Source organism: Delphinapterus leucas, chromosome 21 (assembly GCF_059928025.1).
Source record: "Delphinapterus leucas isolate spDelLeu-1000000601 "Yukka" chromosome 21, BTC_Dleu_Yukka2, whole genome shotgun sequence".
NCBI lineage: Eukaryota > Metazoa > Chordata > Mammalia > Artiodactyla > Monodontidae > Delphinapterus > Delphinapterus leucas.
In genome coordinates, this window is record NC_143149.1 from 25,765,008 (window position 1) to 25,778,434 (window position 13,427).

At 41.8% G+C, this 13,427-nt stretch overlaps 1 protein-coding gene across 4 annotated transcripts in view; it reads right to left on the reverse strand.

The window, feature by feature from the left end:
* The window catches only part of POFUT3 (protein O-fucosyltransferase 3), a 124,768-nt gene that overhangs the window by 42,106 nt on the left and 69,235 nt on the right, over positions 1-13,427 (reverse strand). For all 4 annotated transcript variants that reach the window (XM_089903752.1, XM_089903751.1, XM_022571171.3 and 1 more), the window contains one exon: positions 7,195-8,030. In XM_089903752.1, coding sequence (XP_089759878.1) covers positions 7,195-8,030 — 836 coding nt within the window. The remainder of the gene's footprint in view (positions 1-7,194; positions 8,031-13,427) is intronic.

A 13,427-nucleotide genomic window follows, 5' to 3' on the forward strand; every position in this document is an offset into this window, starting at 1 on the left:
TTCTAGTGTATTTTTCATTTCAGTTATTGTGTTGTTCATCTCTGTTTGTTTGTTCTTTAGTTCTTCTAGATCATTGTTAAACATTTTTTGAATTTTCTCAATCCGTGCCTCCATTCTATTTCCGAGATTCCGGATCTTCTTTACTATCATTACTCTGAATTCTTTTTCAGGTAGATTGCCTATTTCCTCTTCATTTATTTGGTCTTGTAGGTTTTTACCTTGCTCCTTCATCTGTGACATTTTTTTTTGTCATCTAATTCTTTTTTCTTTTATTTTAATGAGTGGGACTGTGTTCCTGTCTTACTGGTTGTTTGGCCTGAGGCTTCCAACACTGGAGTTTGTAGGTTATTAGGTAGAGCTGGGTCTTGGCGCTGAGATGAGGAATTCCATGAGACTTCACTGTGATGAATATTCCCTGGGGTCTGAGGTTCTCTGTTAGTCCAGTGGTTTGGACTCGGAGCTCCCACTGCAGGAGCTTAGGCCCGACCCCCGGCTCGTGAACCAAGGTCCCGCAAGCCATCTGGGCAGCAAAATGATAAATAAATAAATAAATAAAGTAACAAAGTAAAAAATAAAATTAGACTAGGAAACTTACAGATATGTTAGGAAGAATATAAAAATAAACATATAGATGAATCAACAACCGGAAGGTACATCAGTACCACAATAGTAAAAAAGAGGAGGAGAGAAAAGAAAAAAACAAAAAAACGGGGGGAGAAAAGCCTTGGCTGTGGAGGGCAGGGCATAAGCAAGGGTGAGGTTTGGGTGGTGGGCGGGGCCTATGCTCAGGACCCACAGGGCTGGAAAAGGCCCTGGGGGCTGTGGGAGGTGGGGCTTAGGCTCAAGAAACAGAAGGGGCCCAGGTGTGTTCCCCACCCCTGGTCTCAGAGGGCGGGGGACCTCACCTGGGAGCCCAGCAAGCTTCCTTGGCTAAAGTGGGTGGGGCAATCGCCCTCCTATCCTCTCCCGCTCCTCCCAGATGTCTCCTCCCGCCTGCCTCTCCTGATCTCCCTGGCCTCCCTCCTATGCCCCCAGGACCCATGAGGACTGGATGAGGCTTTGGAGGGTGGGTGCCAGCTTGGGAGCTCAGCAGGCTCCCCAGCGCAAGTGGGCCAGGCGATTGCCCTCCGCTCCTCTCTCGCTCTTCCCGGAGAGTCCCTCCTGCCTGCCTCTCCTGATCTCCCCAGCCTCAAGGGCACTGATCCTGTCTGGCCTCCACTTCTCCTACCCCCTCAATCCCCCTATGTCCTACCAGTTCATTTTGGGGTTCCTCCCCATCTCCCTGGGCATCAGAGTCTCCCACCAGCAGCCAGCAGGCCCCCTAGTTGTGAGGAGACGTTAACTCTCCGTCTTCCCACACCACCATTTATGCTTTGTATACTTTAAATACAAATAGGAGGGCTTCCCTGGTGGCACAGTGGTTGAGAGTCCGCCTGCCGATATAGGGGACATGGGTTCGTGCCCCAGTCTGGGAAGATCCCACATGCCACGGAGCGGCTAGGCCCGTGAGCCATGACCGCTGAGCCTGCGCGTCCGGAGCCTGTGCTCCGCAACGGGAGAGGCCACGACAGTGACAGGCCCGTGTACCACAAAAAAAAAAAAATACAAATAGGAAATCTCTAAATTGTCTTGCCTTTTAGAAGCATGGCATACTGCATAATTCCTTTTTCTTAGAAATCCTCTCCATTTTCATACCTTATTTATAATTCTAACTTCAAAAGATCATCCAAGCTACTTAGAACATCATATTTAATCTTTAAGAAGAAAAATTTTGACCTGAGGTATGCCTATTGGATGACTTTTTTTTTTTTTTTTTTGCGGTACGTGAGCCTCTCACTGCTGTGGCCTCTCTCTGTCAGTGGTCAGAAAGGTAAATTAAATGTGGGGGCAGATATGATGGGCCCGTCATAAATCCCATCATAGCGTATGCCTAGTCAGTGTAGTAGAGGAAAAAGGAAGAAGTAAAAGACAGATTGAGGGGGACAGGGGAAGAGTAAAATTGTCTTTATTTGTAAATGACATGATCATTTACATAGAAAAGTCCTAGGAATTCAAAAAAAAAAAAAAAAAGATACCAGAACTAATCAGTGAGTTTAACAAGGTTGCAGTATACGAGGTCAAACATACAAAATCAATTTTATTTCTATATACTAGCAACGAACAATTGGAAAATAAAGGCTTTTTTAAAAAAAATACCACTTACTGTGGTATCCAAAAATGTGAACTTCTTAGGGATAAATTTGTCCAAAGAGTTATAAAACTTGTACACCAGAAACTACAAAATACTGTTTAAAGAAATTAAAGAAGACCTAAATAAATGAACAGATATATCATGCTTATTGATTAAATGTCTCTATATTGTTGTCAATTCTCCCCAAATTGACATATAGATTCAACAAAATCCCAATGAAAATCCCATCAAGGATTTCTGTAGAAACTGACAAAATGAATCTAAAATTTATGTGGAAAAGCAAAAGACCGAAAATAGTGAAAATAATTTTGAAAAAGAACAAAGTTGGAAGATTAACACTACCTCATTTCAAGACTTATTATAAAGCAACAGTACTCAAATATAGATATACTGATCAGCACAGAAACTGACCCATGCATATATGGCCAATTGATTTTTTAAAAAGAAGCCAAGGTAATTCAATCAGGAAAGAATAATCTTTCCAGAAAATGAGGCTGATACAATTGGATATCCAAATAAACAAACCTCAACTCTTACATTATACCACAACACAAAAATTAACTCTAAGTGGATCATAGACCTAAATGTAAAAGTTAAAACAACAAAACTTCTAGAAGAAAACAGAAGCAAATCTTAGAGACCCTGGGTTAGACAAAGATTTTTTTAAACAAGCCACAAAAAGCACAAGCTATAAAAGAAAAAATTTATGAGTTGGACTCATCAAAATTAAAAACTCTACATTTCTGTAGACACTATTAAGAAAATGAAAAGACAACCCAGACTGGAAGAAAACATTTGTTAATTTTATAATTGACAAATGACTTGTATTCACAGTATATAAAGAATTCTTACAAGTCAAGAATAACAAGTCAAACAACGCAGTTTTTAAAAAATGAGCAAAAGACTTAAAGAGATATATCACAAAAGAAGATATTGACAGCAAATAAGCCATTAAAAGATATTCAACATCATTAGTTATTAAGAAAATGTAAATTAAACCGCAGTGAGATACACTATACGCCCAATAGAAAGGCAAAAATTAGAAGACTGACCACACACCAACTGTGAATGAATGAACTCTCATACAATGCTGGCAGGAATGTAAGATGGAGAAACTCTAGAAAATAAATTAGTCGTTTCTCAAAATGTTAAACGTACATCTACCATATGACCTAGCCAATCCACTCCTAGGTATTTACGGAAGAGAAGTGAAAGCATATATCCATACAAAGATCTGTACATGAATGTTCACAGCAGCTTTATTTGTAACAGTCAAAAACTGGAAACAGGCGTGTGGATAAGCAAATTTTGGTATATCCAAACTTCAGCAGTATAGAGAAATGGACTCTTGATACACACAGAATTGTGGATAAACGTCAACATTATCATGCAGGATGAAAGAAGCCAGACACAAAAGAATACACACTACATGATTCCATTTATACAAAATTCTAGAAAACTGCCTTGGCTTCTTTGTCAAAAGTGACAAAAAGCAGATGAGTGGTTGCCTGAAGAAGCGGGTGGAAAAGGGATAGATTACAAACAGACATGAGGAAACGTTTAGGGGAGAATAGAAATGTCTGTCATCTTGACTGAAGTGATGGTTTCACAGGCGTTTGCACATGTAATAACTAATCCAACTGTAAACTTTAAATATACGCAGTTTATTGTACATCAATTATACCTCAATAAAGCTAATTGTTTTAAGTTTATCCCAATTCTGTAAAGTTATATTCCTGGTTATTCCATGTTGTCTCCCCTATTATAGCCTCTTTGAGGACAGGATAATGTATCCATAAATGTTCTTTAACTAACATTAACTCCTGGGTTGGTCTCTTCAATACTGAAAGACTTTCCCCTACATAAATCAAGCAAATGACACCGAGAATAAGCCCACTCAGATTCGCTAGGTGTAAGGAACAGATTCAAGATGGCCCCATGATATCCACACCTCCTGGTATTCATGCCCTTATGTTATCCCCTCCCCTCGACTGTGGGTGTTACTTGTCACTTGCCTCTAGCCAATAGAATATGACAAAGGTGAGAGGATGTATGTGATTACATGTATGTGGTTACACTCATGAGACTGTAGCACTGGTCTTGGCATCTCCCCCTCCCTTGCTGGCTTTAAGGAAGCAAGCAGCCATGTGGGGGAAGCACAGGACAGGGAACTGTGGGTGGCCTCTAGGAGCTGAGGGCAACCTACAGCCTACAGCCAGCAGGAAACTGAAGCCCTCAGTCCTACAACCTCAAGAAACTGAATCTGCCAACAAGCATGTGAGTTTGAAAGCAGACCTGTCCCCAGTTAAGCCTCTAGATGAGAACCCAGCCCTGACTGACACTTTGATTGCAGCCTTCCAGAGAACCCAGGTAAGCCATGACCAGAATCCTAACCCACAGAGACTGTGAAATAACAAAAGTTTGTTGTTTTAAGCCGCTAAGTTTGTGGCACTACTGTTTAAACAGCAGTAGATAACTAATATACTAGGTTTGTACGTTTATGAGAGGAGGAAGCAGAATAGAGGAAGGGGAAATGCATTGAATATTCTAATAGTGTTTTGTACATCTAAATACCATGATTTAAACTACTATCAATTGTAAGATAAAAAATAATCGAGTTGAGGAGATCAAATTATTTCTTTCAGCTTTTATTTGTCTGAAAGAGAAAGAGTGAAGAAACATTTACATAGCTTATTTTAAGGCATACCATATATATAAGCTGTAACAAATCTTATAAACACAAATGAAAACAGCTGGCCTAATACCCTTTAATTTACTTTCATGGTATGTTTTGTTCTGCTTTTCAATAATGAGCACATTTGCGTTTGACAATTGTACCAAGTTCTCTGAAATGCAAGCAAAGCCTTCCAGTCACCTCCACTGACCACCTCTCTGGGAGGAATGAGAGCATGCTGGAGGACAGCTTACTCTGTTTCTCCTCAAAGACTCCAGAGAGAAGGGCATTCAACTACACCACCTTCCGGCACTCTGAAATACCACAACCAGACAGCTGGTTCCGTGGGAAATGCACGAATGTATGTATCCTCCTATATCTTTGAAAAAGCTATTCCCCAATGTCACTATACCCTCTTTTCCAGTCCCCAGTAATCACCCCAATAGGGTTTCTGTGAGATGCGGGAGCAGTTAGGGTTTGTGTGCTTCTTTCAGTTTTCTGTGAATATAATCTCCAACATGGAAAAGGATCGTGAAAATGAGCCCAGGCAAACCTTCATCCTCAGAAGTTCTGTTTTCTGCCTTGATATATTTTCAGAGTCAATCATTGGTATAGCATGGGCAATTAATGTGGTCTCTACTTTCTCATGTGTTTTTTGCAGCGGCATGTGTATGTGTGTGTGTGTGTGTGTGTGTGTGTGTGTCTTTTGGTTTTTGCTGTAAGGTGGCCCTATAAATTAGGTCATAAAGGAAGTCACTGGAAATCAGGATGCATTCCCTGAGAAGAATGATGTAATATTTAGTGTTCCTGTTGCTGACCAAGACGTTCAGCTTAAAATAAAGATTTTATGAATAAAACTTTGTTATAAGAAACCAGATAAAATAATTTAAATTCTCATCATTATTAAAATTAGGAAAATAATGTTTCACATATTTTAAATTTGTCTAAGCATATACATATTTAGCACATGAAAGCCTCATACAGTATGTGTTCAATACATTAAAATAATTCCACACACTATTTAGGTTTATGTTTGGCCTGAAATTTCTATGCTAGCTAAAATAAACATTTAAATATTTAACAAAATTGTCTGCCTTCAGAGAATTTAGATAAAACGTTATGTGTATATGGGAGTCAAGGAAATGATGCGTGACAGCCAAGTAGGGCCATCTCACTTTTTTTTAGATTTCAAAGATAGTTGAAAGTAATCTTTTTCTTTCAACAAGTTTCATTTTAATGAATTCGCTTCTCTATAAAGTGGAACCATTCCTGTCATAAATAATAAAGTAAGCAAATAAACATTAAGAGCATCTAGAGGGCTTCCCTGGTGGTGCAGTGGTTAAGAAACCGCCTGCCAATGCAGGGGACACGGATTCGAGCCCTGGTCCAGGAAGATCCCACATGCCGCGGAGCAACTAAGCCCGTGCGCCACAACTACCAAGCCTGCGCTCTAGAGCTTGCGAGCCACAACTACTGAGCCCACGTGCCACAACTACTGAGCCCACGTGTCTAGAGCCCGTGCTCTGCAACAAGAGAAGCCGCCACAATGAGAAGCCCACGCACCGCCACGAAGAGTAGCTCCTGCTCCCTGCAACTAGAGGAAGCCCACGCGCAGCAACGAAGACCCAATGCAGCCAAAAAATAAAAATAAATTAATTAATTAAAAAAAAAGAGCATCTAGAATTTGAAGATGTTACTAAGAACTTTAATTTTAATAATTTAAGAAAAAGAAGTCTTTTAAGGGTTATCCCCAACATTATTTGAATATTCTCTTTATATTAATAAGCATGTGTGTGTACCACACACAGAAAGAGCAACAATCAGGGAGTGACCAGAAGTGAGAGAGAGAGAGACAGAAAGAGACAGAGAGAGAGAGGTTAATTGAGTGTGTATATGAAATGAAAATAAGTTTCAAAATGGCAGTCCATGGGGCATGAGCATAAGGGGTCTGGCACAAACCACAGCCTTGATGGAGAGGTTAAAGGACTGACCATGTGGATGAGATTCAGAACTTTCCATATTTTAAATTTTTGGGCCTTCTCCTTCCCCTGCAGCTTCCTTGTATTACTGCCCAGCACCTGCAGTATATTATCTTCCAGAAGAAACAATAGAGGAGAATGTAAGGCCTTCAGGAAGAGGGACAGGACTGGTAAACTACATGACAGTCCTCGAAGAATAGAAATGAAATAGTCATCCTTGCCTCGGAGCCTGGCCTCTCTGATAGAAGTGAGGACCAGTGATGGGGCAGCTGCAACAGGATAATGCAGAGCAGCAGAGAACATCAAGACGGCCATCCCAGCACCTCTCTGCCAAACCTGGATTTGCTTACCTTTTCCTGGAGCCTAATGTTATCCCACACCTTGGTGCACACCATACACTCAAATGCGTCGATGTAGTTGTCCTGCTTGATGTCCTGCACCCCCCATTTCCGTTCCCTGAGAGCAGTGAGAAGTCGCTGATTCGAGATCTCACCCTTCAGCTTCCATTCTATGTAGGCCTGGTACAGTCTGTCGTCGTGATCCAGCTGTCTGATGTAACTTGCCAGTTCTCTAGGGTGAGAAAATTCTGATACCAGGATAGCACTTCTATTACTTGGAAGCCAGTCTGCGATGCTGGGTGATCCGTAATACACAGGAACGACCCCCAGTTTCAGAGGTCTCCAGAACTTCTCAGTGACATAGTCATCGCAAACCGCGTTCTCGAAAGCAAGGATAAACTTATACTGGGCAAGGATCCTATAAAAGTCACCAGCGTCCATAGAGGCTGGACCGTTCAGCTGCTGAGGGAGAGCTTTGTTTCGCAAACACTCGCCGTAAGAATCGACCTCGATGTACGTCATCAGCTCTCGAACGTAGCTGTCTCTGTCTGAGGGTGGGTCACAGTCGGACTGTACGTACACCAGAGGAGCGAGGCTTTTCCGAAGGTGGTTTTTGGACTGCAAGGGGACCAGGTATCGGAGTGACTTCAGGACTTCTGTGCCCTCCAGGTACTGGGTAGTTAGTGGCAGGTGGGAATGCCGGCTGAAGGTGGCCGTGTAGTTGAACAAGGTGATGACTGGCTGGTGAAAGAGCTTATAATTGTTTTTCGGAGACTCTTCGTGAAAAAGGGCCCAGTCGTGATGGGCTTTCCGAGGCAGAGGTAAGCTATCTATGTTAAAGTCAGTACCTAGGAGAAGAAAAGACAATGTAGTGTATCCAAAGAACTCTGGGGTTTAAGTTTGAGTCCACCTGGTAAGATTAGTATACAGAGGAGTTTGAGGCTATAAATAAGTAGCAAATTACGGTGTCTGCAAAATGCCTGGCAGTCAGTCATGAAGCTTTCACTCTAGAAACTGCTCAGGGAGAGAATCACCAAGGAAAGGGACCCCCTCTCTCATTTTATGAAAAGGGAAATGGGAGAAGTGTCTATCCTGATTCTAAAGAATTTATTCCACTGCCTCCTGGCTTTTCTTCCAGAGGCATTGCCTAAGAGAGGGAAGGAGAAATGAAGAGATAGAGAGTTCTTTAAAAAGAAAAAGCGGGCTTCCCTGGTGGCGCAGTGGTTGAGAGTCCGCCTGCCGATACAAGGGACATGGGTTCGTGCCCTGGTCCGGGAAGATCCCACATGCAGCAGAGCGGCTAGGCCCGTGAGCCATGCCGCTGAGCCTGCACGTCCGGAGCCTGTGCTCCGCAACGGGAGAGGCCACAACAGTGAGAGGCCAGCGTACCGCAAAAAAAAAAAAAAAAAAAAAAGAGAGAAAGGAAGCTAAAAAGGGAAAAGCAACCTGCTTGGCAGATTGATTAACTGAAAAAAAGTGAAATCATGCAAAAGTAGCCAGAACAAATATACAGGAAAATAATATTTTTTTAAATCCAAAATGATCAATTTCAACAAAGCGCAGCGAATCAACCTTAGTAAAAATGGTAGACAAGAGGCTTTTAAAGACTTAAGAGCTGATAACAGCACTATGTTACAGACTGCTACAGGATGAACACGAATTAACAAGCACATCAAGGAATAAAGAAGGCATAACAGGATTACAGTTGCGAGTGATTCCAGCTTCCACAAGATTAATTGGGGAAATCTTTGAAACATGATAATGTGCAGACAGAAATGATGGCTATGGTAAGCCATTGTTTCCTGACTGTGTGCGTGGAGACCCAATCAGGAAAAAGTTATGTCTATAACTGAGAAAGAAGAATTAAGACAATTATCACAATACGTAATACAGAATTTCTAAGGTGTTCCAGACACTGATGATTTTTTGGCCCTGTGATTTGATTTTTTAAATATAAGAAAATGGCACACATACAAAAATCCATCTTCTAGCAACCACTGGGGAAAAACACACCAAATAAATTCTTCCAGCATAATAAAACATATTCTCTGGTAGAATTCATAAAGATTAATTATTTAATGCCAGTGCACACTCTCTCAAATAAATATATACTCTTTAATGCCAACAGTACATCAGTGAGGAATCAGTTAATCAAGAAAGGTTTGGAGAACAGTATGGAGGTTCCTTAAAAAACGAAAAACAGAACTACCATATGACCCAGCAATCCCACTACTGGGCATATACCCTGAGAAAACCATAATTCAAAAAGAGTCATGTACCACAATGTTCACTGCAGCACTATTTACAATAGCCAGGACATGGAAGCAACCTAAGTGTCCATCATCGGATGAATGTATAAAGAAGATGTGGCACATATATACAATGGAGTATTACTCAGCAAAGAAACGAAACTGAGATATTTGTAGTGAGGTGGATGGACCTAGAGTCTGTCTATACAGAGTGAAGTAAGTCAGAAAGAGAAAAATAAATACCATATGCTAACACATATATATGGAATCTAAGAATAATAATAAAAAAAAAGGTCATGAAGAACCTAGGGGTAAGATGGGAATAAAGACACAGACCTACTAGAGAATGGACCTGAGGATATGGGGAGGGGGAAGGGTAAGCTGGGACGAAGTGAGAGAGTGGCATGGACATATATACACTACCAAACGTAAAACCGATAGCTAGTGAGAAGCAGCCGCATAGCACAGGGAGATCAGCTCGGTGCTTTGTGACCACCTAGAGGGGTGGGATAGGGAGGGTGGGAGGGAGGGAGACGGAAGAGGGAGGAGATATGGGAACATATGTATATGTGTAACTGATTCACTTTGTTATAAAGCAGAAACTAACACACCATTGTAAAGCAATCATACTCCAATAAAGATGTTAAAAAGAAACCAAATAAAATTATGCTGGAAGACATATACTGAGCCCATAGAAACTGCTGAAGAAAGTACATACTACTGTCTTGATAACAGGCTTTCATTTCTCAGTGATCAGGAATGAAAGACTAACATCTAAAAATGGTCACATATTTGTTTACTTGGCATTTGCTACATTGGACCTTTAGCATCAAAAAAGAATTTCATCCACACACCTGAAATGTAATGGCATGCAGAGCTGGATGGTCAGTAATGGTTAATAGCCAAACATGAAGACATGAAAGAGAACTTGAGAGGAAAAGCAATTTATCACACGGAACTAGCTGCTGCTCATAAAGGTTCTAGGCTGGCCAAGTGGCCAACAATGGGAACTGAGCCCATAAATTTGAGTTAGAACATAAAGCTTCCACCAAAGGCAGAGCAGAGAATCAAGGCCATCTGCCTGGGACAGGAAGAACCAGAGTCCAACCCATAGGAGTCAGAGGCAGGGATCCAGATGTAAGATTAGAGACTGCAGGGAATACGGTTAAAACTAATGTGGGTCTAGAATTAACAGGGGGATCTGGCCTGTGCCACAGGCCACACAAGTGGCTGTCTGCCGCTGTTATCTGGTACATGGGTGATTCTTAAGCTGCCTTGAGACGGCCACACGAGTGGCTGTCTGCCGCTGTTATCTGGCACATGGGTGATTCTTAAGCTGCCTTACCCTGTGGTTGCCACGGCAAAGATCCAAAATGCAGAGCAGAAAGACACAAAGCCTACCTCCAGTGCTTCAGAGAATGGAGAGGGCCTGCCTTTCATCAGTGTTTGGCTACATCAGTGAAGTATTATAAGAGGAACTAAAAATGGCTGTCGAGACCTTTTCAGGGCCAATATCTAGGTCTGTGTGTTGATAATAGGAATGAGACTTGAAACTGGTACCAGTTATAATGAGCTTTTCATTCATTATAACTAGAGGCGAGGCTTCCAGGCTCATTCAGCCAAGTTGCTACTGGAACTTTGATGTTGGGAAGGAGAGAAGAGCATAAGGTCCCTCAAATGTGCAATCTGTAGTAGAAAAAAAAGCCTGCAGAATCTAAGCAAGAAACATTTATTTATATTTGTGCCCTAAAAACAAACACAGTTTTTTAAAAATGAGAGCTTGAGGTTCTCATACATCTGAATTCTGTTTCGTTTGTAGGAGTGGGACTATCTTTAATAGTGGGGGAATGCCTCTTTAATAGAGAGGAAAGTTTAAGGGACCTAACTTTCCAGAAACATTTCCCATTATTTGCTACTTTAAAAAGTATTTCCTAGTTACTTCCCTAAGATACACACACACACACACACACACACACACACACACGATCACATTAAAACAGGTTTTTCTTCCAAACTAAAATTCCCTGAGGAAGATTAAAAAACGTATGTCATTTTGCCCAGCAAGCTCCTCTCCTAAACTTAGAGCTTCAGATGGTAAACACTTCAGAATTCTAAAATTAGAGCCATAACAGACCTAAAATACTTCTTTGAGGATATCACGACCTAGAATGTGAGTGGTGATATTGAGCAGTTTCTGAAAGGTATCAGATGTGGCTCAGGAACCAGCTGAGTTATCTAGCTCTGACTCCAGGGCAATGCCCACTATAACAAGAGTTGGAACTGGGGTCTTTAAAGAAATGAAAATCAGTTAAACTATGATAAATCCATAAAAATGTGACTAACTTGCGTATGACTGGTTCAGTAGTTTTATACAGCCATCTTCACTGGCTCTTACATTTAACAACTTCAGATTTAAACTTTCGTTTCTCTGGGTTATTTTGTGTTTACTGAATACTGACAATTTCATTCGTTCCTTTAACAGCTGACAGAGAGATCTTAAGCACTAAAGTGCACTGTAAAGGGAATTGCAACTTGGAGCACAAATGGAATAAAATTAATGCTGGCGAACGATGTCAGATTGCTGATGATGGGGACTGAATCTGAAATGGCAGAGAAGCAGAGGAGTGACCATCCTTTATGATATGTTTATGTGCTCCCTTTCTTCTGCAGGGGCATATACTCTTCTTTTATGGTTCCCACACAAACTGGTAGAAGCAGAAGGTAACACATATTATTAACCCCACTCTATGAAGAAAACTGAGTTTGAGTCATGTACCTGGAGTTAAAGATCCCTGGTGGGGGCCAGAGTTTTCAGACTGGCTAATGGTAAAGGACCAGAGAGATCACTGGCCCCACTACAATGCTGATTCTGTTGAATAACTTACTCTTGGCACTCCCAAGACACTCACGGAAATATTACCCAGCTTAAACCCAGCCCACTTGGGAAGAGGCACACCTTCACTCAGAAAAAAGAAATGCTCCCACACAATGTCCCCCAGAGGTCACCTGTTTCTAAAAAGAACCTCTACTGTAAAATGGTGTTTTCCCATAAAATGTGATCCCACAAAAATACCCCGGTAGAGGAATCTAAAACTTTGGAGGAAAAACAATCTAGGCCAAGGGGCTGCCTCATGATATTATCATTTGCATAATTCATTGCTACTTTTAAAGCCATTTCACGTGACTTTTCTTAACCAACCCACACAGCCCCACCAGGTCATCTATTTTCTCTAAGGTTCTGAGGGTTAACTAAAAATGCCACACAGGCACCTCTGCAGACAGCCTGGCTCTAGCCAATTCAGAAGGGCTCTGGCAGGAGTCCTAACTTCTAGACCCATATTCTTCCCTCTTCTCCCATCTTCTCTGTTCATGAGTCCTTTTACTTGCCGCTTAATCAATTCTACGTCATGTGGTCCTCTCTCAAGTATACGTGTTCAACTAGGCATCTGTCCATTCTACCCCTGGGCGTGGAAATTTCTCAAGCCCCCTTACTGAACCCATGCTGAGGGCCAGTCAATAACTTTGTAGTCCCCTTCCTAACAGCGCAGGGCCAGAGGCAGGAGTACAAAGAGAGTCCCGCCCACCATAGGCCTGAACATTTGAAGGCGATAAATCAATCTAACACGCTGCTAAATGTTTTACCCTTCTACCTTTACATACATATAGATTCATGACGCTTTTAAATGTGCAAAGCAATGGTTCACACCAAATGTGGATAACATCTATTCAAAATTAACATCATTCTCTGCCACAAACCATGATTCTCTTTGGAGCCTGGCATGGGGTGAGAAGAGGAGGGAGAGGATTCTTCCGCACTTGTTGGCTCACCCGCACCTAATCCCTCAAACCTTCCCCTCCATTCGCTCAAGACACCACAGGGGAAACACCCACTTGCTCTCCCTCCTCAGGGTCTTGCCCTGTCTGTCCCCACTGTCCAGCTGCCTCCTGAAGCTCTTCGGTGTGTTGTCTCTAAGGTTTCTCCACCACTGAAACCAG